Source organism: Oryctolagus cuniculus, chromosome 8 (genome assembly GCF_051225735.1).
Source record: "Oryctolagus cuniculus isolate XC-2025 breed Fujian yellow rabbit chromosome 8, ASM5122573v1, whole genome shotgun sequence".
NCBI classification, from domain to species: Eukaryota; Metazoa; Chordata; class Mammalia; order Lagomorpha; family Leporidae; genus Oryctolagus; species Oryctolagus cuniculus.
In genome coordinates, this window is record NC_142874.1 from 118,499,333 (window position 1) to 118,525,102 (window position 25,770).

General features: G+C 49.1%; 1 protein-coding gene across 15 annotated transcripts in view; it reads right to left on the reverse strand.

Moving 5' to 3' along the window:
- Positions 1–25,770, reverse strand: part of SEPTIN11 (septin 11) — a 153,041-nt gene that overhangs the window by 90,374 nt on the left and 36,897 nt on the right. For 11 of the 15 annotated variants that reach the window (XM_089303197.1, XM_089303202.1, XM_089303199.1 and 8 more), the window contains exon 2: positions 8,485–8,599. In XM_089303197.1, coding sequence (XP_089159323.1) covers positions 8,485–8,599 — 115 coding nt within the window. Of the gene's footprint in view, positions 1–8,484; positions 8,600–10,070; positions 18,737–25,770 lie in introns of those variants that run through there. The other 4 variants (XM_089303203.1, XM_070047989.2, XM_089303204.1 and 1 more) reach the window with 1 other exon arrangement.

Below are 25,770 nucleotides of genomic sequence, written 5' to 3' on the forward strand. Positions count from 1 at the left end.
TACACAGAGAGGGGCAGATTAGCAGGTACCACAAAACAACGGCTGTAGTAAACCGAAGTCATGTTGTCGATAAAACATCAGGAATATAGGAAAAGAGAGCAGATAGACCCAACAGAGTGAAGTATCATTCATTCATTAAAGTAGGACTTGAGGACTTACTGTGTGACAAAAGCTCAAGTGTGGGATGAAATGATGAATGAGAACAGACAAGTGACACTGTCTGAACTTCTGCAAAATCTCACGTCGTTCCAGATCTCTCTGAGTCTGGCTTTGTACAAGTTCAGACTGTGCTTACTTGCTGAACACTCCCTTACTTTCCTGAAAACACATCAGTAAAAGGAACATAAACCAGTCCTTGTTCCCTAACGCAGGAGAACTTAACAAGCTCACACTCAGAGTCATGGCTTAACAAATTAACTGAGCACAGCACAGCCAGGTCACGGATACCAGGATCTAACAGGATTCTGACCCTTCAGATACTTAGATGGGCAAGTCAATTCTTGAGTCGCTTCTCCAAGGCAGCCAACTTCTCAGGATTTACCTGTTTTTAGGACATGCACAAAGGAGCAACGCTGGAACTACCTCCTGCAAGTCTCTCCAGCACGTCAAAGGCCCTATCAAGTAGAAAGTGCCCTACTTACCTTTCCTCTTTTTCCCTAAGAACAGCAATCAAGTCCAGTTTACGAGGCAAGGATTCTAGGTTACGGGGACTGCACTGAAATTACCATCTCCTTTTACAACGTTCCAAACGGCTTAAGCACATGTGAATCAGGAATACCATCCTTTTTTTTAAAGGCCTGGTAATTTTAATTATCATTTACATTAAGGTGGAAATTATGCACAATTAGCATTCCAGCCCCTACTTAGAGCACGGGGTCAATCAATGGGTTGAAAAGAACCACTGTTTCTCTGGATTTCAAAGTGCTTTGCTTTCCATGGCTATGCTCAGTGCTTTTAAGAGCCGTAATTAGACACAGTAATGCTAGCAGCAGGGTGATTCACCAAAAGCAGTTCAGCGAAAAATGACAGCTTCTGGAATCAAAAGAATTACAGGACCAGCGGTGTCTTCCAGCACATTAGCTTGTGAGGCTTCTCTCTAACCCCTAAAAACGGGGCCTGGCGAGGCTTTTGAAGGCCCAGGAGAGTAAACAGGTGTGTCTCTCTCACTGAGTAACTGAAAGCCTACCAGACACGGGGTCCAATTCAAACCAAACCACCGAGACAATATTTTCAGAAAAATCAATGACTGACATTAAAGCATCTCAAAGCTGCCTGGCGGAGTACCCGGCACAGAGGAGACAGTTATTAAAAGCTAACAGAAAAGAAGGATGATCTTGGTGACAATCAGACTGGGATTGGCCACTTGGGTGGATTTTTCAGTGTTTGTTGCTGATTTGATTGTAAATTCATCTGCCTGAACATTCAGTTGTTGGAGTAATTAGAGATTCATTCTTGATACACTAGCTAAGGCTGCTGCTCCTGGCAAAGCTGGCAAACGCGACACCCACCACACAGGGGAAAGTAATTCTACCTCGTCCATTCTGTTCTCAGGTTCCGCTCATCCAAGCTCTAAAGAGAACACGACGGGGGAAAGGCCAAAGGACGCTATTATTCAAAGGTAACCGTGGATGAATCACAGCTGGTCAGTAACTCAAGCTCCTTTATTAACGGTCATGACCACAGACTTGGGGAAGTAACTGTGTATCAGGATCTGCCTGCCTCCTCCGAGTACCCGAGACGTCATTGCTGGATGGAGCCAGATCGTCAGAGCGCTCCGTACCTATGCCGCGTTCTTGCTACTACTCCTAAGGTCACCTCTGCTGAGCCATGTTTCGACCTAATGCCATGCCTGCAGGAGGGGCATGGCGGAACAGCACTGTAGGAATCAACTGCACTACTGGACACCCAGAACTGAGACCATTCCCACATCCACTGTGTGTGTTCTGAAAACCCACGGGAGAAAGTAAAACCCCAGGTACAACGGTGCTTCATTTACAGCAACCCCTGTGTCTTTACTCTTAGATTCTACCAACCTATCGTGCTAAATTTTTCACTTTTTCACACCCACTACTCATACATGCTCCTTAAGTATCTGTTCATGAATGATACACAGGTCGGTAAATCCCCTCCATGCTCTGATCACCAAGCCTGCCTCAGAAACTAGGCCTGTGCTCAGGCTTGGAGTTCCAGCCTTTATATTCTGGGGCCAATTTTATCTTCCATCATTTTACTAGAGAAGCTGCTTCATGTATCTCTTACTGGAAAAACAGGATGGGATGGGATTATAAAATTTCACAATTCATGTTGACATGATAGCCTTGGCCATACCTTGACACGTGCAACTTGTCTGATTTCTACTCCTCTCTCCTCTCAAAACAATTAAGATTGAACTGTCCAGGCCGGCGCTGTGGCTCACTAGGCTAATCCTCCACCTGCGGCGCAGGCACCCCAGGTTCTAGTCCCGGTCGGGGCACCGGATTCTGTCCCGGATGCTCCTCTTGCAGTCCAGCTCTCTGCTGTGGCCCGGGAGTGCAGTGGAGGATGGCCCAAGTCCTTGGGCCCTGCACCCCATGGGAGACCAGGAGAAGCACCTGGCTCCTGGCTTCAGATCAGTGTGCTGTGCCAGCCGTAGTGGCCATTTGGGGGGTGAACCAACTGAAGGAAGACCTTTCTCTCTGTCTCTCTAACTCTGCTTGTCAAAAAAAAAAAAAAAAAAAAATTGAACTGCCCTTTTAAAAGAGCTTCTATTTTCATGACATATTAACTGACTTTGCCTCTATCAAACTGGTGGCTCTTCAGAAAGCAGGGAGGCTACAGCACGTCACGTGTCTCTGTGCGCTCACCGAGAATTGACACACACACAGCTGGGTCACTGCTGCTGGCTTCTCATCCATTACTATCGGTTGGAAAATGAGCAAGAATTCAAATGAATTCAAATTTGTGGGGAAAAAAAAAAAGGCTGAATACTGATTTAGATCTAATTTAGATTCCCTGGGAAAATGCAGCGCTGGTAAAACCTAACAGGATTTCTGTACATTGAAGTGCAGTCTACAGAGGTAGGTGCTGCGTGGCTCAGTAAGTTAAGCTGCTGCCTGGAACACCCACATCCCATATCCTAGTGCCTGGCTTGAGTCCCACTGTTTCTGCTTCCCATCCAGCTTCCTGCTAACACACCCTGGGAGGCAGCAGAGGACGGCTCAAGTATTTGGGTCCTTGCCCAGATGGAGTTCCAGGCTCTGGGTTTTGGCCTGGTCCAGCTCCAACTGGGAATGAACCAGTAGATGGAAGATCTCTCCCACCCACCTCTCCTTCTCCCTCTCTGTTGCTCTAGCTTAGCTTTTAAAATAATGTAGTCTGGGGAGTGATTGTAGGTGTTGTGACCAAGATGGACAGTGGGGACTGTGAGCTCCTGGGCGTGCTGTCCTTGATCTCGTCAGAGTTCTCATCCGGGTTAGGTATGAACACACTCACTCCCTGGATTCCAGTCACTCCCAGGACTCAGGGGGCTTCCCCAACAGCATGTCATTCAGTATCTCTGAAACAGGAGGCAGCTCACACCTGACCAGTTTCTACTGATTTATGTCCTCTGCTTAATCTGCAGGCTCCTGGCATAAAACAAAAGGGCAGTTCTAAGATCTGATTAAAACAAAGTTTCCTCCCTGGAATCAGAACTTTATTTTTAAATCCTCAGTTTCCTTTCCATTTTTTCGCATGAAAATAAATTGATAAGTATCACATCTGTGCATTCTATGTAAAAAATGTTTTTGAATAATAGAATGGCAAGTAGGAAAGAAATAACCAGGACACTCTTAGGTAAATATGAGGCCTGCTGCTTCCTGGCTGTCTAAATTTTTTGATCAGCTGGAACACCTGTCATAGGCTCTTACTATGAATCCAGATGGACCACTGAGTGACCGTGAGAACTGTTTTCTTGTTCAGATAGTTCACTGTAAAATACACGTGGGTAAAGGGATATGATGTGATGTGTTCTGCCCTCCAACAATAACTTAATATTTAATGCTGACACTTATCTCCCAAAGATCTAGTGTTGGGTCTAACCAAAGCAATCCAAAGCATTAGTGAAAAGAAGCTGGGTAGTGAGGTACACGAGCAAGGAAGGTGCTCACTTTCTGTTACTATAATGAAACAGCCGAGGCGAGAACTTTATAAAGCAAAGGTTATTCTGGCTCACGGCCCTAGAGGTGTGAGGCCCAAGTGTCACGTTTGGTGGTGCCCTTCTGGCTGGCAGAGACCAAGGTGGCACAAAGTATCACAAGGCAAGAGACCAAGTTTGTCTGTGGCTGTGGCCTCTGATAAAGCCACAGGACTCAATCACCAGCCCTATCCCAGCACGCTAATCAATTCAATCACTTCCCAAAACCACTCTCCCTCACCCACAACATAATTGGATTACGTTTCCACCTTCTGAGTGCCACTAACACAAGACTTTGGAAACTACATTTCGAGTTTGCAGGGACAAATACCCAAACCATAGCAAAAGGACATCAGGGACTTATTGTGGAATTAAAAAAAATAAAATGAATGGCATAATCTCATTTACATAAAAATGAAACAAAAACATACCATCTCTGTAATAAAGAGACCTGTTTTTATCTGTCCAGCATCTATCTCTCCCGTACCTAATCTGGGCACGTGCCCCAGTCCTGGTTAACCAGAGAATCCCCATGACTGTTCAGCGAGACTTGTCTTCCTGTTCTTTCTGCTGGCCATACCTCTGGAGGCCTGACTGCTGCTAAGAGGAGAAATCCCAAACGGACACCAAGCAGAAGCAAGCAGGATCCAGAACCAGGGACAGAGCCCTGACCAGCAGTCTGTGAACCCCCAGAGCCAGCTACTCTTAATCACACACTTGGGTTAGCTTTGTAAGACGTATTCAAGGAGGTGGGAGACAGTTTTATTTGCAAATGAACTGAATTTCTGCAAATGTCTATGGAAAATTCCCCAATGCAAGGACAATCTGAAAGATGCAATGTGGGGGCCGGCACTGTGGAGCAGCAGGTAAAGCTGCTACCTGCAGTGCCGGCATCCCCACATGGGCTCTGGTTCAAGTCCTGGCTGCTCCACTTCCAATCCAGCTCTCTGCTGTGGCCTGGGAAAGCGGTGGAAGATAGCCCAAGTGCTTGGGCCCCTGCACCCATGTGGGAGACCTGGAAGAAGCTCCTGATCAGTGCAGCTCCAGCTGCTGCAGCCAAATGGGGAGTGAACTAGCGGATGGAAAACCTCCCCCCCACTCTGCCTCTCCTTCTCTGTCTCTGCAACTCTGACTTTCAAAAAAATAAATAAGTCTTAAAAAAAAAAAAAAGATGCAATGTGGCCAGCCTTCAAGATGGAAGAAGCCGAGGGGTGCAGGCAGCCTCGAGAGAGGAAAGGCCTCTCCCCTGGAGATTTCCAAAGGGCTTGCAGCCCTTTGTCCCCCGCCCGCAGGCTTCCACTTGTAGCTCCCCACCCAAATAAGTTCCTCATTCTGAAATACTGAGGGAGGGTTTGGATCCATACAGTGTACACCTCTGAGGGGAGGTGAAAGGAGGGGATTTTATAATTTTAACACCACATGTTATGTTAGCTATTTGGAGAACTAATTGTAAGCATGTTTGAGAATGCAGCCAGAATAAACATCTAAGAACCACAGGGGCCACCACCCAGCCAGGACAGAGAGAATAGTGACTGCTTTGCAGACCTCACAGGGCAGCATCAACGTGGCTCATGGAGGAACTGCAGACAGCACAAGATCAGTCACGGGGCCAACACACTCTGCTGCGCACCACGGACCTGGCTGAGCCCTTCCTGCAAGTGTAACTCCCACTGGAAGGCTCTCTCCCACTGTGTGGGAGCCAGGACACAGGACTCAGGACTCGGGAAGTACGCAGGCATCTCTCTAAGTGTAGAGAGACAAAGACAGCGATAGAGTTCTTCCATCTGCTAGCTCACTCCTCAAATGCCAGCAACAGCTGGGGTTGGGCCAGGCAGAAGTTGTGAGCCAGAAACTCAATCAAGGTCTCCAACATGAGCAGAAAGGGCCCAAGTATTTGAATCATCACTCGGAGCCCTCCAGGGTGTGCACTAGCAGGAAGCTGGAATTGGGGGAAGAACCTGGACTTGAACCCAGGGATACAGGTGCCCCAAGCAGCATCCCAATGGCCATGCCAAACACCTGCCACTCGGATAAATTCTGGAAACCAATTTTGGACTCAGGGCTTGGGAGGCATGGAGAAGCCAGAATAGCAATCAGCAGAAGATTACAACGGAGCACATTTCTCAACAAGAAAACCAACAAACTGCCAACAAGTTGCTATGCAGCCTTGCTCTGCAAGGAGCGTGTACAGCAAGAGAAAAGACAAGTCATCCATGCCGCTCTGCGGTGCAGAAGGCCCCCTGCTGAAGCTTACAAGGCTTCCCGTGGGGACACGGGGACAGCAGGGGGGTGGCCACTCTGGGCTTGCTTCTCTCCCAGCCCTCTCTTGTCCAATGCTTGTGACTCTCGCCAGCCAGCAAGTGGGCAGAGTGTGCCAGCCGCCTCTGCTAATGGACACCCCACGTGGGAGGGATGTGCCACATATTCCTGGACAAATTCTCTTTATAGGAAAAAAGAACCCCTTTCTCCACAATGAACCAAGAAGCAAGTGCTGATTTTCAAAATGAACACATATCTATCTTTTCTAAGTTCTCAAGGAAGTTCATCTGAGACATTCTGTGAAGCTTACAGGAAATGCTGACCACCGTGGCTACCTACGGGGGCCTCTTTGGTCTGTCTCAAAGCCATGTCTCAGAAGGGCCACTGTTGGCACCGGCAATGTGGCACGGCAGGTTAAGCCACTGCCTGCTCTACCGACACCCCATATGGGTACTGGTACAAGTCCTGGCTGCTCCACTTCTAATCTAGCTCCCTGCTACCGTGCCTGGGAAAGCAGTAGAAGATGCCCCAAATGCAATGGCCCCTGCACCCACATGGGAAACCAGAAAGAAGCTCTTGGCTCCTGGCTTTGGTCTGGTCCAGCTCTGGCCCCTGCAGCCACTGGGGAATGAATCAGTGGATTGGAGACCTCTCTCTCTCTCTCTCTGCCTCTGCCTGTCTGTAACTCTGCGTTCAAATAAATAAACAAATCTTTTTCTTTAAAAAAAAAAAAAAATTAGAAGGGTCATTGTCCTTGAACCCCTGGAGCCAGCAGATCCTAATTACACACACAGTTCCTGCTACATTTGAGCGTGGGCTGGGGGTGGGAGACAGTCTTAAGTGTGCTGGAAACACATTTCTGCAACTCTCTGTGGAGAAGGCGGCCTGCACCCCCTCCCTGCCACATTTAGGTGCCAAGCGAGGGCGAGGGCAAGGGCAGGGCCAGGATCTGCACCAGCACCTTTTCCCTCCAAATGACCAGGAGGTTCATTTCGCTTGTGTTTTTCCCTCTCTTTTATCTTCCTCGTCTTAAACACTATGTCTACCACAGACTGAAAGAAAACATACCAAGGCCAAAGCCTAACATTTAAGGGATAGGAGTACGATACACAGGGAAGCAAGGCATCCCATCTCTGGCTTTTTCCATGTGTCTACCACGAATAAGCTAAAGTTAACTGTAGATTCTGCCTTAGTTTAATAATTGAGATAATAAATTTATTTCAAATACAAAACAGAATTTTAGATGGTCTTTTGCCCCCTAAAGAGTACATGCTTTAAACACTATGAGTTTATTAAAGTACTTAGAATAGTTTTAGATTTTACTTGTTGTAGGGAGTGTATCTATAAAAACCTTCAGTGGAGCAGCAAGTTAACCCGCCACCTGGAACAGCCACATCCCGTATCAGAACGCAGGTTCCAGTCCCAGCTACTCTGCTTCTGGTCCTGCTTCATGCCAATGCACCCTAGGATGCCAATGCATCCTAGGACGCGGCAGAGGATGGCTCCCGTGCTCGGGAAATCCAGGTGGAGCTCCTGGCTCCCGGCTTCAGCCTGGCCCAACCCTAGCTGGTGCAGGCATTTGGGGGAGTGAAACTGCGAATGGAAGCTCTCTCCATCTCACCCTCCCGCCCCACCTTTCAAGTAGATGAAAATAAATAAAAATAAGCATTTAAAAAATAGAACCCTTCAGAGGCCCTGGGAGCATTCCCGCCGAAGAGCTCTGAATGTTCTTTCGACAGACACTCAACTTCTTGCTTTCAACTTCCTGTCGCCAGGTTAGGGTCTATGTCCCTCTCTCCACCCCAAATTACAGTGTTTGAATATCAGTAATAAACTGGCCAGTTGCTCATCTATGGGACAGAACTAAAAATATTTCAGTAAAACTACAGAACTTACAAAGCATTCGCCCCAATGAAACACAGCTCTTACTCCCTGTGATCGTGCACGTAGTATCACCTGGCCCTCCTGGTGGAGAGAGAGGCTGCAAGTATGATTCCCTCCTCAGAGCCCTGCCACCTGCCCGCAGGGTGCCATGGCCAGGGTGCCGCTGGCCACAGGGCACGGTCACTCACCGACACACAGGATGTTGAAACAGAAGCCTTGCGACGTAGACTTGTTGACCAGCTGATCAGGGAGACTGTCGAATCCAACATGGCCAGAAAGGGACAAGTTCCGAAGTTCTTCATTCTGGAATTGAAGAGGAGGAACAACTGAGAGGCCATGAATCCCGGCCCCTGCTGTCCCCGACTAGGAACGCCTCCCCCCCCCCCCCCCCCCCCGTGACATTCTCCTGGGACCCACACCCTCCTCGGTTGCTACTCAACTGAGGGCATAGAATGACTCCAAAGCCACACCCCCACCACAAAATCAGAGTCCCCCAGTGCAGACCACCTCCCAGGGGATTTCATTCCTTGTTACCAGTGTCCTGGTCCAGGGAGGTTTGAGCTTCTAGGTATTTCACATATGCTATTTCACATACACACTCACTGACATCGAAGAAAAAACGCCAACTATTTTGATTGCTCCCATCATTCAACAAAAACTTCCAGTTTGCCTTTAACCCAGGCAATATCCATCCATCCGTCCATCCATCCATCCATCCACACATACATCATTTCTTCCAGATACACAAAGAGGTTTTGAGAAGCTCACAGTGGAGGATACACACTTGTTACAATAGTGGCAACATGGTGACCACCACAAAGCAACTCCTCAACACAGCAGCTGGTTCCCTGACTTTCCTGTTTTCCATTCTCAGCTCCTGGCACAGGTTTTTCGCTCACCAGAGCCTGTCAGGGTGCCCTGATGGAGACCAGCGTAAGGGGGTTATCGTGCATTTCAAAAGCGGGACGACTGATGCTGTCACACAGGCAGTGCTAACTGTCCCCACAGGGGCTGGAGGCGCTCTGTGAAATCCTTCTTTCCCAGGAAACATGAGCTCATCCAGGGTCCTTCAGCTGAGACCCCATGCTGGTGGTCTGCAACCCCAGACACTAGATACTGCGCCTCCCTGGGGATGAGACCCCTGGTGTCCTGGCTGGGTTGCCGATGAACTTCACGGTCCCAGTACTGGGGCCCAAGTGACGAAAGGAGCCGCAAAGCTCTGTTGTTTTTGTTTTTTGTTTTTAAGCAAAAAAGAAAAGCCTTTGCACTCAGTGTTTTAAAAAGACTGGTTTTCATTATCGTCCTATTTTTATATTATATCATTACAATTTTTATTTAAAATAATCAAGGACTGAGATCCCATTTTTAAATTTCTATGGTTACAACATAGGCGCAGAAATGCAATTCCATAAATAAAGTGACTTTAATGGCTTTGCAAACAATAGAATGTCTAACGGCCACACCAGCTCTCAAATTCTGATTCTGTGAAGTGCAACTCAAAACCGTCAACCCTGCCCGAACACGGTGGTGGCAGCTGCAGGTCTGAGGTCAATGGGACAGAGAACAGATGTCGCATCTATGAATAGCTCCCTTGAAACCTGCCAACAGTGAACATGAGGCTGGAGAGCAGGACAACATAGTCAACCACCTGCCCAAGAGTGGATGGGCGGCCGTCCTGGGAGCTGGACAAGCCTCCCCGCCACAAGCGAGAACCTGCCCCTTCCCCTTTAGGTACCCCAAAGGTTCAGACAGCAGGTATTTTTAGGGTGCTTACCACATCCGCCAAGGCTGGGGGTAGAGGATCTCGGCGAGTCCTGGGTTATATTTAGATTCTTCCCATGCAGCTGTGCGGTGGCTGCTTCGGAGAGACTAGGAGAAGCCACCAGCCCAGGCTTCCTGCTACTGCATCGTCGACTGATACAGGGAGTGACCGCATGGAAGGAGATGAGGCTGGGAAGGGCCATCCTCCCGCACTCCCTCTGCTCTGCCCCCAGACTTTGCGGGGGAAGTGGGGATGACTGTAGTCTCTGGCTTATTGGGTTTCTAGATATCAGATATCCAACCTGAGCCAACCCTGGGAAAGACTCGGTTAGCAATTATAGCTCTCATCCCAGAACCCAAAGCTCAGCCTCTCATATTCTCACCGTTTTCCAAAACATCAGAAACCACCCACATACCCACCAAGTATTTTTATACCCATTGAAAACCACATACAAAATGAAGGGTTATAAAACTGTTTCGGCTGAAATTTTTTTTTTTTAATTTAAAGCTCTGGCTTTAGAGTCCCTGTCTCTAACTTGTAATATATAATACATATAAATTCCATAACACAGCTTTTAAACTTCATCATTTGAGCCTAATTCTCAGCCCAGGATCAAAGGAATCCTGAGAGCCACTGGCCACCCGTGTGGGATGGGGGAGGGAGAGGAGGAATTTCCTGCTTTGGTTCGTGAACAGCCTGTGAAACTGGACAGCACTGGAGGACACACACCCGGCAGCTCTGAGCACCGTACCTGGGACTCCCGCCGCAGCGGACCCGAATCCCCACACCCCAGCACTGGACAGTGCTTCTTGCCTTAGCTAAGGAGTCTGGGCTTCTCTTTTGCACCTAGAGGTCTCGTCTTTCGGAACTGCCAATCCTCAAGTCCCGAGCAGTGTCACAGCCTCGTTTTACCGCCAATACAAAACTCCTGCCCTGGATTCCATTCTGACTTCTATCACAGAGGTTTTCCTATCTGTATTTCAACCTGGTGGTTCTGAAACTGAAACCGCACGCCTCTACCCCAGACTCACCCTTCCCCACGATTCCCGATTTCTGTCAATGCTGTGTCCCTCTCTGGCCATCCATCGAGTCCCAGGTGTTCCCAATGCCACATCCTTTCCATCTCTATTCCTACTGGTTCAACAGCCTCCCACTGGTGCCCAATGACTTGATCTCACCCTCAAAGGCTCCCAGCCCCACCCCTTCACTTGCCATCTCTGGGCCTCCCTTGGGCTGACTCTGGTGTCCATTCCCCCTCAATCTCCCACCTCTCCCCCAGGGGGCCCCCTCACACAGAATTGCTATTTCTGGGACAAAGTCGGGTTTCCCTCCATCAGTGTTGTACACACCGTGCTTCCTCCACCTGGAGGGCCTCGTTCATACCTACACCTCCACATCCCAACCTTCCGGATCTCACTGAAATTTCAACTCCATCATCATCCTTAGTATGAAATCTCAGGCGTAACTTCGGCAAACACTACTCTCACCAAGGACAGAAAATCTTGCTTGAACAAGGGCGGCTTAAGCTATGTGGCACCCCCAAATCCCGACTATAACAGCTAATGTTTGTTGACTCTTCACCATGTCTCAAAGAGGCCGACAACGGGAATGAACCGAGTTCTCTTAACAATTCTATGAGGGTGTTGCTACTGTTACCCAACCTCAACTTACAGATGAGGAAACGGGGGTGGGGGGGCAGAGTTTAGTAATGTGTAAGGTCACACAGCTGGTGGGGTTGAGGAGCTCAAATTCAAACACAGGAAGTCAGAGGCCGGACTTGTCGCACTTAGTCACTGCTATCTCACAGCCATCTAAGGAGTGCCAGGGCAGCCCAGACACTGCAGGGCTTTTCCTCTTGTACTCACAGGTCCTGTCCCAAGGAACTGTATGTATTCTCAAATCGTTACCAGTATCACATCTGGAACTGACTCTCTGAATTTTATCTCCAATATCGCACTCTTTTCCTACCTATTAACCCAATACATTAAAATAGAACAAAAATATTCTCTAAAACCATAATTCTTTGGCAATCCTAAGACTTGGCAGAGTAGCTCTGAGGATATCTTCAGCGGTCCTGGCAAAGCCAAGGCCAGGCTTTGGTTTTTGCAGCTGTGACACATGAAGCCCATAATATACGGCTTAGTTCTAACCGTTCCTGAAAGTGCCAGCCTGAAGCCACTACGGGAGTGACTGTAATACCTTCACTGAGGAGGCTCTGCATTTGCGAATCCATCTGGTGCGGGCTTGCTGCCCCGCCCACTGCCACCTGAAGGGGTTACAGCTGAACTAAACGCTGCAGTATCAAATGAAAACCCAGCCTTGAGCGTAGCCATCTCCTTCTCTACTTAGAGCACCTCCTCTTGGATCTAATTATTTAAGGATAAATTGGTGAACATCATGGCTGTAACTACAGAAAGACATAGGGCCAGAAAGTGCTTTTGGCTACAGAAATTCAAGTGCAACTTTGAGGAAGACTGAAGCTCACCAAAGGCTACCAGTGGAACACAAGCCAGCTTCCAGAAGCCTTTTGCATGCTTTGGCCAAAGGGTTGCTCTACTGTGTGTGCATCCACCGAAGCTCCTAACTGACGAGGATTCTCAAAGGTGCTCAGCTGACTTCACTATTAAGATAACTGAGTGCTGCCGTAAGATATGCGCCAGGGTTCCACATCCTGCTTAAGCAGAGAAGGACGGTGATCGGCATGGAGGCAGGCAGATGTGGGCTTCAAGCCCAGCTCTGCTTCCTTCTGGCTTTGGTCTCTGTTCCGTCCTCAGTAAAAATGGAGCCCTTGGCACAGAAGCCAGGAGGAAGCAAAGAAACTGCCTATATGAGGGGGCCGAGCATGCAACAGGTCCACAGGAAATCTGGGTTTCCTTGCCATTAAATTAGGTGGGAGGAGGAGACCATTATAATTTTAAAAGCTGAAATGAATTGAGAGTTCTGGGGTTGCTGCCTGGTATCCCAGGAGAAGCTGCTGACCAACAAAGCTCAGGACTGAACGACAAAATAAAGTCACAAGGGAAGAACGGGGTCAATAGAAAGTGCAAGACAGAAAGCCTAAAGACCATCCACTCCTAGGTAGGATCCTTGTTCACACAGCTGGAGAAAGGGAAGGCATTTGGTGCAGCGGTAAGACACTGCTTGGGACACCCACAGCCCATCAGAGCGCCTGGCTTCAGTCCACTTCTGATTCCAGCTTCCTGCTAATACGCACCCTGGGAGGCAGCGGTGACGGCTCAAGCTCAGGATGGAGTTCTGGGATTTTACAGGCACTCAGAGTGTGAACAAGCAGACGGGAAATTTCTGTCTCTTCCTCTTCCTCTCCCCCCTCCTCTTGCTTTCAAAAAAAAAAAAAAAAAAAAAAAAGGCTGGAGGGAAAGCCACAGAATTGCATCCCCTTTTACAGCATCTGCGGTGAACAGCTGGAAGCCACTCCATTCCCCAGACTCACTTTGGCTTCTGTTTTAGTCCAGGGCTGAGTCCCCTTGACGTTTCAAAGCTGGATGTGCCCCAATGGAGTCCATTCAGCACACCCAAAGCAGAGTGCGGGCAGATGTGGTTAGGTAGCCTCCAGCCTCTGATCCTTATCAGCAGGCAGAAGCCAGAGAGCAGTAACCAAGGTGATGTGTTGTTTAATTAAAACAAACTAGGTATGTTTCCGTTTGAAGGTTAAGACTGCATTTTGCCTTTAAAACCAGATATTACAATTTAAGCTTAGACGAGCGCTCCCTTTAAAATTTAATTTTTTAGAGAGAGAAGTTACTTGAAGCATTCAGCTAGGGAGTCGGAGGTGTTTGTTTACAAGAAATGCTGATGACTTTTTTCCTCAAGTCCTCAGTTAATGGAGAATAAACTATATTGATCCAAGTCACTTAATCCCTGAGTTTAGGTCTCCTCATCTGTAAAAGGAGACTGAGCCAAATGACCTCTAAGCAAACTCTCTGGTTTTTAAGGCTAATTCTAAGGTTGGTGGAGTTTGGAAATCTGGGGACATAAATCCAATTCTGTCATTTTGCCCAAGGACAGCCACACACCGAGCGAAACATTTGAGCAGCATCAATTCTCTCAGCAGACAGGCTCAATTTTTAACGATCCAAGAAAGGGAATTTCTATCTGTCATCACTCAGTGGAAATCGGGATGCATTTCCCACCTGAACCTTTCGTCCTTGCTGGTTTAACAATGATAATTATTATGATTTAGTTAAGTCATGTACCCACCCTTTACAACTGCCTTGCTTCAAAGCAATTTTTCACCCTTCAACTTTATCCACAGTCCATCACAAGATTTTTGAAAAGTAGATCTGTATCCTCAAAGCAAAACCTAGGAATTTCTTCTGCATAAGTCATCCGTCTTCAGGAAGAAAAGTCCATCTTTAGCTATGCTTTCATTCATTCAGCAATGTTTGCTGAGTACACCAGGTGCTCGACTGTGGTCCAAATGCTACGGATATGACTATGGAGAAGGCATCCCTAACTAACAGAGCAGGTGGTGTGGGGGGGCACACAGGTGTCAGTCCTGAGCTAGCCAATGTACAGGATGCTGGGCAACCGTGTAACTCATGCAGCTGACTGCTCAGACTTCCAGTGAATCGGCCAGCCCACAGCACAGAATAACATGTGTTAGTCTACAGCATTGTTAGGCTCTAATTTAGCAGATGGCTCCCATTCAGAGTTTTTCTGATCATCAATGCCTGATTCCATGATAGAGCCTGAAGTTTTGAGCCCAGCGCTGTGGCGTAGTGGCCACCACCTGTAATGCCAGCATCCTGTATGGGTGGCAGGTTCAGGTTTCAGCTCTCCACCTCTGATCCACTCCCCAGGCGAGCAGCCTGGGAAAACAGTGGAAGATGGCCCAAATGGTTGGGCCCTTGCACCTATGTGAGAGAACCTTGAGGAAGCTCCTGGCTCCTGGCTTTGGCTGGCCCAGCGCTGGCTGTAGCAGCCATCTGAGGAGCAAACCAACCAGCGGATAGATGGAAGATCTCTCTCTCTCTCTCTCTCTCTCTCTCTCTCTCTCTCACTCTCTCTCTCTCTCCTACTCTAACTCTGCCTTTCAAATAAAGTAAATTAAAAAAAAAATTTTTTTAAACAGAGTTGCAATGGAAACATGGACAGCAGAAGTCCGGAGAATTGTAAATTCCCTCTGCTCTCTTATCAGTAAGAAGATGCCCCCTTGGACAAAAGAGGTCCCGATCCCTTCCTCACCCTGGGTAGAGTCTGGCTTTGAGGTCCTGTCTGGGGAGCGCAGGTGCCATCCAGCTGAAGAGAGGCAAGGAGAACGTGCCACCCCTCATATGAAATCCTTGACCAACCACAGCCACATCCTGGCATCGGGAGAAACACTGGCCTCAAGCTGTCCAACAAATTTTACCCGAGAGTCTGATGGATCCTTTCTATGAACGCATCTTACCTAAATCCAGTCTAGAGTACTAACCTGGTTTCAGACTCTCTTAAGGGAAAGAAGGTCGGTGGGAAGGTGGGAAATGCCTTCAGTTCCCATGTCGAAGGGGACAAACCCTGGAGAGGGAAAGTTATCTACCCAGCCACAGCTGTGGGGCTGCAGCGGATGCTTTCGAGGCCAGGAATTGCTGGGCCAGCTTTCATCACGCACAGCATCTGAAGCATCTCACTACCAAGAGGGACTGCATTCCTTAAGGGTGATTCAGCAGCACTGGCTACACTGTCATCCATACCATGAACTCCCAAGGCCAGTGCCAAGAAAAGCCCCGGGGAAGCTGTCTCACACAAGCTCCAGGACAGAGAGAGCCAGGGAGAAGAGAGAAATGGGAGGAAGACCACATGCTAGCATGAGTGAAGGAAGAACAGCTTCCCAATGCAGCCAGCTAAAATCTGGGGCTGAGAAGCAGCACCCAGGGGCAGGAAGGGGGGGCAGTGCTGTGGCGCAGTGGGTTAAAGCCCTGGCCTGAAGCACCAGCATCCCATATGGGTGCCAGTTCTAGTCCCGGCTGTTCCTCTTCCGATCCAGCTCTCTGCTATGGCCTGGGATAACAGTGGAAGATGGTCCAAGCCCTTGGGCCCCTGCACCCATGTGGGAGACCAGGAGGAAGCTCCTGACTCCTGGCTTTGGATCGGCGCAGCTCTGGCCATTGCAGCCATCTGGGGAGTGAACCAGCAGATGGAAGACCTCTTTGTCTCTACCTCTCTCTGTAACTGTCTTTCAAATAAAATAAAATAAATTTAAAAAAAAAAAAAAAGCACCCAGGGGCAAGTCCCCAGGTCACAAAGCGGGGCAAAATCAGCTCTGAATGCCAAACCCTGGGAACCACCCTGGAAAACCCCACCAAGTCACCACAAAGGCACCTGATCCCCACTGAGTGGCTGCTCTGATGCCAACGCCCTCTGTAAGTAACTCCCTCCAAGAGACCCCAGTGGAGAAAACTTCTGCCAGATCCTTGCAGAAAATCATTCTGTGTAGGGGACGGTGGAATTACAGGAAAAAATGTACTTTCTAATTGCTGCATTTCTGTAACATCTAAATTTTACAAAGGAAAAAAATCCTTGTATTTTAAATGTTATTTATCTAATTTGTTTGAAAGGTAGATAGTGAAGGAGACAGACACACAGACACACAGAAAGAGAGAGATCCTTCTACCCTCCGGCTCACACCCACAAATGCCTGCAACAGCCAAGGCTGAGCCGGACCAAAGCCTTGAGCTGGGAACTCAGTGCAGACCTCCCATGTGGATGGCAAAGACTCAACCACGGAGCCATCACCTGCTGCCCTCCCAGGTGCACGTGAGCAGGCAGCCACAATCGAGCAAAGCTGGGAGGTGAGCACGAGCAGTCTGATAGAGGATGCAGGTACCCAAGTGGTGTCATCACCTCCAGGCCGAGCACCACCCTCCTCCCTCCTGCACTTTTGTAATAGAAAATGAGGGAAGGTTAAAACAATGATAAATAATAAAATATTAAATTTTTTTTGAAAGGCAGAGTGACACAGAGGGACACACAGAGACAGAGAGAGATCTTCTATCTATTGGTTCACTCCCCCAAATGCCTGTAACAGCCAGGGCTGGGCCAGGCTGAAGCCAGGAGACTGGAGCTCTATCTGAGTCTCCCATGTGGGTGGCAGAGACCCAGTCTTCCACTGTTCTTCCCGGGTGCAGAAGCAAGGAGCTGGATTGAAAGTGGAACAGTCGGGACTGAAACAGGTACTCTCAAATGGATGCCCGCATTGCAGGTGGTGGCTTAACCTGCTGTGCCACATCACTGGCCCCAACCTTTTGTCAGGAGGGAAGCCTGCAGTTTTCACTGTGCCTAACATGTGGATGATAAACAAAAATGTGAGCGACTGACTGTTCTAACAGCAGAGCCAAGCCACACTGCAGGTGAGGAGTGAGCAGAGACGTTCAAGATGAGGGACACTTGAAGCCAGCCCACGGGCACTGCTGCCGTTGTTCCACTGTGTGACCTTGGCTAAGTCACCTAACAGCTCAGCCTCAGTCCTGTCAACATCACAGAACAGCTGCAAGAATCAATTCACAGAAGTCTGTATCCCCAGATAATTTTACACACGTTACAGGGGTCAGTTCTTCCTTGCCCATGACCTTAATGACCGACCAACCACAGGCTCACAGCTGCCCAGTCATGACCCACAGCCCACACCCTGTTCCTGGGCTCCTTACATGCCTGTCTGGGGTTCAGGCACCTCTAAGCCAACAGCTCCGCAGTGGAACTCATCCTACCCGCCCCCCGCCCCCCCCCATTCGCAATCCAAACCCTTCCTGCAATTTTCTCAATCCAAACAGCAACAGCATTTGCCAGAATTCCACCTGCTGCACACGTCTGATGAGATCTGCACAAGCTACATCTCCACCTTCTTGCGAGAGAGAAGAGGCCGGGGAGGAATCATCTCGGCTGCTTCCCTAGCCTCCGAATTGGACAGTGACGACTCCTTGAAGGAACCAGGAAAGCTTCTCTCCCCTGTGCCCAGATGCGATACCTCTCACATTTAATCACTACTGACCTCAGCCTTTTGGACTGAGTCTCTCCCACCCCGTCCTCTTGGCATAACTACAGCCAGTCTACCGACTGGCATCCGCATCCAGGAAATGGGTGACATGGGCGTTCCTGCTTCCTCACCCCACACCCTCACTGGACATCACCCCAATTTGTATCCAGTGTCGTGTTTCACAGTCACATTCCCCAAACTTCTCATCCGCAGAGAAGAGCACAGGTACTGTGGCTACCTGTCTGGTTTTCCTAATGCACAGGGCCAGGTTGACGGCAACAAGGCGGAGAGAACCCACTCCTCCATGGGGTTGGGGGGGGAGGGACATTGTGGGGCAGCGGCCCAGCCTTCTTTCAGTACACACAGGACACTGCGCAGACATGAATTCAAATCAGCGGATGGGTATTTGGTGTAGAGGCCAAGATGCCACATGGGCCACCCACAGCCCGTATCTCAGTGCCTGGGTTCAAGTCCTAGTTCCGCTCCCAAGTCCAACATCCTTCTGGTGCGCAGGTTGGTGAGACACAGCAGGTGATGGCTTGAATGCTTGCACCCCTGCCACACACATGGGAGAACTGGGCTGGGCTCCTGGCTCCTGGCCCAGCTGCAGCTGACATGGGAATTCAGGGAGTGAACCAGCAGATGGAAGACCTCTGTTTCTCTCCATCTCTCTGCCTTTCAAACAAAATCATTTAAAGAAAAAAAAAAAAAGGCAAACTGTCATGGATTAAAAGTTCAAAATGGGTTTGCTGATGAGACTCAACCTAAGAGGCCCAAGAAGACCAGGCCCCCCAGCCTCGTGCCCCCTGCGTGCCTGTACACCCTATGTCCTCCCTTCCTGGCGACAGCAAGGGCCACATCTCCTGCAGACCTCGCTGCCTGTCTGGAGCCACTTTCTCCTTCATCCCATCCGGCTCCATTCCCCATTTCCCAGTGAGGAAGACTGCCGCTGAAAAGCCGGTCCCAGAAGCGAGGTCATGAGGTCCGCGGAGCCCGGATTCTGCTGCCAGCCCCGCTTGGCCAGAGTGGGTCATTCCTCCAAGAGCCCATCAGCAAGTGCCCGCCAGCTGTGACACCCCAGAACCCGTGCAAAGCAGGAGCCCTTTCAGACAGTTCATTTAGTCGGCATAAGCTCTTCAGAGGTTAAATCTCCCTGAATGCCAAAAATGAACGCCAACAAAAGACATTTTCCCAAGGTTCCACAGACCGCCGTGTTGGGTCCAAGTGACGAATGCCTGCAGCAGCCCCGCGAAGCGACAAAGTGCTGACCCGCACAAAGTCTCCTGTTTGGGAATGACAAGGTCCACGTGTGCATTCCAGGGATGCCGGAGGAAGCCGGGGGGGGGGGGGGGGGGGGGGGGGGGGGGCCGGGAGGGAAGCCATGCGACAACTAGGCGCGAAGTATTTAGGAAGGCCCCGCCCCGCCCCGCCGATGAGAAACAGATGCCGCAGCTGTCCCAGCACCGGCACCGCTGGCGCCCGCCATGCCCCAGGAGGGGGCGGCCTCGCCTGGCAGCCACTGAGGCCGCCAACGGAGCAAAGACATGGGGGCGCACGGGGCGAAGCCACAAATCGCTTCAGACCCTCTGGCTTTCCAGGGGGTGCAACCCGCCCGAGTCCTCTGAAGACAAAGCACCTCTCGTGCAGAGGGAAAAGCCACAACTCTCTCATGGGGGTTCATCCGGGTCCTGTGTCCGGTCCTGTGTCGCGGCCGCCACGTCTGAGACAAGAACAGGAGAACCACATCGGCCTCTAGGGCGTCTTTTCTCTGCACTTTAGGAGCCATTCTTCCCTTCATATTCACACACCGTTCCTCAGAGCTTCCTGCTCAAAAAGGGCTGGGGCCTGCCTCCTATACTTCTACTGAATGCCTCCATCAGCAAATAACGAAATATGGATGGGCCACTTCCTCCCCAGGCTACCATTTCTAACACCAGATAGGCATCAGCCACTTCCCTTTTGAAAGACATCATTTGTTTCAGCCCTGTGTGAAAAGGAAGGGGATTTTGGGCACAGTACTGGCCATGGAATGGTCCAAGACACCAAGACAGAACTGAAATTCAAGGCAGCCACAAACAAAAAGCACAGGGCCGCATCCCTCGGTGGCAGCTGCTAAGCCAGGCTGACGTAGAACTTGTCTGGGGGCAGCCATACATTCCCAGAACCTGGACGTGAAGGGAATAATACCAAAAATGTCCACAGCCATGATAAAACACGCAGAAAATAAACGAGGCAGAAGTTGTGGGTGGCGCAGCGGCTGACATCACATTTCAGAGTGAGGTCAGTTTGGAGTCCTGGCTGCACCACTTCCAATCCAGCCCCTGTTATACACCTGGGAAAGCAGCAGGAAATGGCCCAAGTATGTGGACCCTTGCCATCCATGTGGGAGACCAAATGGAGTTCTTTCCTTTGGGCTTTGGCCTGGCCTGCCCCCAGCCATTGCAGCCTCTTGGGGAGTAATGAAAGATTCTCTCTCTGGAAGAATGAAAGAAAGAAAAAAAAATAGGTTAACATATGACCTTACTCTGAACAACTATGGCCAAAATTCACCAGCCTTTCTAAGAGTTCCACTGGGTCTTAATCACAGGCCTAGATGAATCCACTGGGATGGAACAGGGGTGGTTCACATAAATATGGGGCCTGTCAGTCCCTGTTACCATGGAGTAAATTATCACAGCTTAGTGGCCTGAAACAACACCCATTCGTTAGCACTCAGTCTCACAGGTCACAAGTCTGAGTGCAGCATGAAGGCTGGAGTCAGGGTGCTGTCCAGGGGAATCCACATCCAAGCTCACTCAAACTGTTGGCACATTCGGCTCCTTGCCGCTCGCTGAGGGACGGAGGGCCCCCTCTCCTTGCTGGCTGTCAGAGGCTGTGCTCAGCTCCGGGGGATCCATGACAGCTCCTAGCCTCTCTGCCACCTCCCTCTTCAGAGTCACCAGCAGGAAATCTGTTTTCTCTCACACTTCGAACTTTCTTCAAAAGAGTCCAGTCCCTTTAAGGAACCACCTGATTCTCCCTTTCTCAAAGTCCAGTGGGCCATAACAGGACCTGTCGTGCTAGTAACCACCTCATGTCGTAGGCTCCCACAGAGTGCACACGCTATGGGTCTTACCTGAGTAGGCATCGTTATAACATCCCTATTCCCCGTGTCACTTCAGGGTGGAAGAACATATCCCATCTCAGAACAAAACACAACTCAGTCTCCAGGAGAAAAATGACCAGTCACTAAAAGCATAGTAAACCAGGTCTCTCTCGGGTTACTAAGGCATTTCTACCCCCTTTTATGCTGGATTGGGTAAGAGCAGTCAGCCACTAGCTTTGCCTTTGGAGAGACTCTAAAAACAAAAGTAAACTTTGGCCGGCACCACGGCTCACTTGGCTAATCCTCCGCCTGTGGCACCGGCACCCTGGGTTCTAGTCCCGGTCGGGGTGCCAGATTCTGTCCCAGTTGCTCCTCTTCCAGGCCAGCTCTCTGCTGTGGCCTGGGAGGGCAGTGGAGGATGGCCCAAGTGCTTGGGCCCTGCACCCGCATGGGAGACCAGGAGAAGCACCTGGCTCCAGGTTTCAGATCAGCGCGATGCATTGGCCACAGTGAGCTGGCCGCAGCGGTCAATTGGGGGGTGAACCAACGGAAAAGAAAGACCTTTCTCTCTGTCTCTCTCTCACGCTGTCTAACTCTGCTTGTCAAAAAAAAAAAAGTAAATTTTGCAAATATCTAGGTGCCAAGCATATAACAAGAATGCTACAAAGGCAAAGCATTAAGTCACTGAGATAAAACAGATGATGACTTGGAAACGTTTGATGATGAATCAAACAAGGCTTACGGCATTGGTTAGACAATAGGAATTCACACAGACCAGAGCAAGGAGAAGGTCAGGTGCGATCTGGGTCATGTGAGGAAGGAAAAGGATTTAAACAGATGCAGAAAAGGAACAGAGATGCAAGACAAAGTGGAATCTGGCAAAGAAAGCAGCAGGAAAGGAAATAAATGAACTGGAAAGTCTGAAGAATTAAGAGTAGAGGATACAAGTCTTTAAAAACAAGTTCATATTTCAGTGTCCTGGAAACACACCTTAAAATACAATATTATGAAGACACATATACACATACAAGCAGTGCCTGAACCAACACTGATGTCCCTAGGGATCTGCCACTGGGTTTTCAGTGTTGCATGAGGGGAGAGATCTAGAAATGACCACTACGCAGCCACGCTCTGTAAGACTTTTCTGCTTCCTACCAGCTGGGGACGGCACTTAGGAGCACACCTTCCTCGCAGACCAGAACACCAAAGGGTCTTAAGTATAGAACTGCCTTCTTGCAAGGTTTTAACCCAGACAACCAGCCTGAGCAACCAAACAAACGGTAAGCTCTCTGATGGAAACTTCCTTCAGAGCACTGAAGGAAAAAAAAAAAAGGTGCCAATCTTGCAAAAAACCTAATAGACTGATTCCATTAGTTATAGCTACAATTGCTGTAATTCTAAATAAGCAAATGCTCAAATGCTTTCTTATTTCTTCCTTACACTATTCTCCTCAAAAAAAAAAAAAAAATTAGCACCTAAAAAATAAATACTCCCATTGCAGGCAACATTCTGCCTTGCGCGTGCGTCACGTCGTGGAAGCATCTATCCAGCTGTAAGAGAAAGTTGGTTGAGGAGCTTTCTCACACACCCTTGGTATGCTTAGGAAAGCAGACCCAGGAGGTTAGATTACAGTTTTCTTCCCTCTCAGAGTTTTCCTATTGATGGATGGTTTTAGATGCTGGCATTCTTGTCTTGATCAGCTAATGCAAAACAAACCTCCTTTTCACATGCTGCGGGCTCCCAAGAATGTTCCCACAGTCCCTCCACCCCCCTCCATTGTCCTCAAAAAGTCTCTTAAAGAGGCATTTTCATTATCATTATCATGGTGATATGCCCGAATAATCTAGTAAGACCCCAGCACACTGGGAACGTTCTGTTGTTTATAACAATCTGCTATGAGGTCCCATCAGCTCTCAAGGGTATGTGCATAAAATAAGTACAAAAGCAAAGATTGGGGGGTATTTTTTGTTGTTACCACACTGCACAAGAGGCATTGGGTCAGCAGACCACACTTCTCACTGAGATGGGTCCAGTTCCACCCCAATACTCCTACATTAATGGATTAAGAGTTATGGGATATGTGAATGGGAATATGTTTCTGACAGTCTTTGATAGCATGATTACAGGGAAGCACTAAGCTGAAATCAAACCTTGAATGATTAGAGCTTGGCAGGAGATCCTTGCTGTAGTTTAGACGTTCTGTAGGAAGGAGAAACTGAGACAGTTAAATGAGACCAGGGTCAAAGAAAGACCAGAATTAGCAAAAGTTTTGGGCAGTAATCCAAGGAGCTGCCAGGAAACTCTCCCAAAGCCTAATGGTTCATTAGAATAATGATTATTCAAGTGGTGAAAATGAAAGGCAGGCATAGGGAAATAAGTGATAATCACACTGGCAAATGCAAGAACTACATTGACCATCTGAATGTGAGAAGCAGCCAAGCCTCAAATCTCTCCCCCGACATGGACAGGATCAAACCATACATCCTACTGTAATCATGGCTACACAGAGTTAAACCCCCATGGCCACAATTGCACCAAATGTCCACACTCGGGTTAGTTGTTACCAGGAGTGGGTTTAACTCAATGGCAGCCACAACCACCAATGCAAGGAAATAAGGCTTGGCAGCTACCCCTGGAGTTCTCAGTCCAGCTCCCTACTCTGTAGTCAGATATTAATGATTCAGAAAACAGTGTGACAGCCAGAGGTCACATACGTGCGCACGCACACACACACACACACACACACACCCCGGAGGCAAGCTTTGTTGGATGAGAGATTAGTGAAGCTTCATCAGTGCAGGAAGAGCAGAGCCCTAATTAATGTAGAGCCAGGGCGGGCGTTGTGGCATAGCAGGTAAAGTGGCCACCTGCGACGCTGGCATCCCACACGCGCGCCAGTTAGAGAGCTGATTGCTCCACTTCTGATCCAACTCCCTGCTTATGTACCTGGGAAAGAGCAGAAGATGGCCCAAGTGCTTGGGCCCCTGCCTCCACATGCGAGACCCAGAAGAAGCTCCTGGCTTTGGTCTGGCCCAGCTCTGGCTGTTGTGGCCATTTGGGGAGTGAACCAGCAGATGGAAGATCTCTGTCTCTCCCTCTCTCTGTAAACTCTGCCTTTCAAATAAATAAATAAATCCCTTTAAAAAAAAAGTGCTAATTTCACCTCAAATTCTGGGGCTGGGGTGCAAAGTAGATCTGTGTCTTTCAGAAGTATCAGTTCCAAATTGCCTAAAGTACACATAGAAATGAGGTTAAAATACAGAAGAGAAACAAAAAACGAGCTCCATGGCTTCCTGGGCCAAAGGAACAAAAAGATGATGTTGAACATTTCCCTTGGTCAACTGGCTGAAAAACATTTCTGAACATTTGTGTCAAGACCACAGTACTTGAGAATGGCTTGTCAAACAGGAACAAGAGAGCCCAAGGCCTCCAGGATTGATCCACCTCTAAACGCTTCAAGACGTTCCACCTTCCAGCACAATTAGCAGGAAAATAATAGTGCACGGGGTGCTCATTTGCCAAGCTCCACACTCTGGCTGTCTAAGAACTCTTCCTGTTTAGTCTTCATAACCATGGGAAGTGGGTATTGTTGGACCCATTTTACAGGTGGAAACCAAAGCTCAAATGGCTGAGCTGTCCTTCAAGCCAGTTTTACCAGCTTCTACTCACAGCTTAAACCGGACAATTGGTTATTTTCAAAAGTGCATCCATCTCTGCAGAGAGCACTTCCATCCTCAATCCCACCCTCAGGACTGCAGACACAGTGCAAGCTTCCTCGGTAAGCTTCCCCTGGTCCCTTAGCTCCTTCTACAAACGTGAACGGTATTGGGTCATTCATTACATCTCCACCTGGGGATGTACCTGGTTTTCTCATGTGTCAGGCACCCAGAATGACAGTTTCTTAAGGACAGGAATCCTATCTTTCCCACCTGTACAACTTTGAACTTGGCTTACGCAGGAGTCACCCATAGCCAGTGCTGTACATTTATATTAAAACATAAAAGACTGACCAGAGAGAAACACCAGGAAGCCAGGGTGCAGAGGGGGAGACCACTGCTTGGTTTGATGGGGGAAGCGAGGGTGAAGAGGACCCTAAGACAATGGGGAACAGAGCGACGTCAATGTTCCAACCACAGGCTTCAGTACAGAACCCTTCCCAACATGTGACCGGCCCCCTGCCCCTGTGGTGGGGAGATGTGGTAGTTAGGAGACACACACTGCAGGGGTGCTTGTGGTCAGGAAATGACCGCCTCACTGAAGTCAAAGTTAACATTTATGAAGTTCTGATTTCATATGCACTTGCTAGGCCCTGTCTGGGGGCACTGGACAGGGGCCTCACTGCTCTGAGGTCTGCACCATTGCTACCCTGTTTTACAGTTGTGTAAGAGAGCCAGGAGCTTGGGGTCAGACAGCCAGCGTATGGCAGGACCAGAATCCAATGCCAAGCAGTCTGCCTCCAAAGTCCTTGCCCTTGCGTTAGAAAGGCCTGGCACCTACAAAGTTGACTTGGGGTCAACTTGACATAAACCAGGGGGTGACTTATGTGATCCCCACCCAGGTGACTTCCATACAGAAGTCAGAGCTGGGAGAGGCAGCTCTGTCACCCAACATGGGCCCTTTGCCACCAAGTCAGAGTTCATAAGGAAAGTAATATG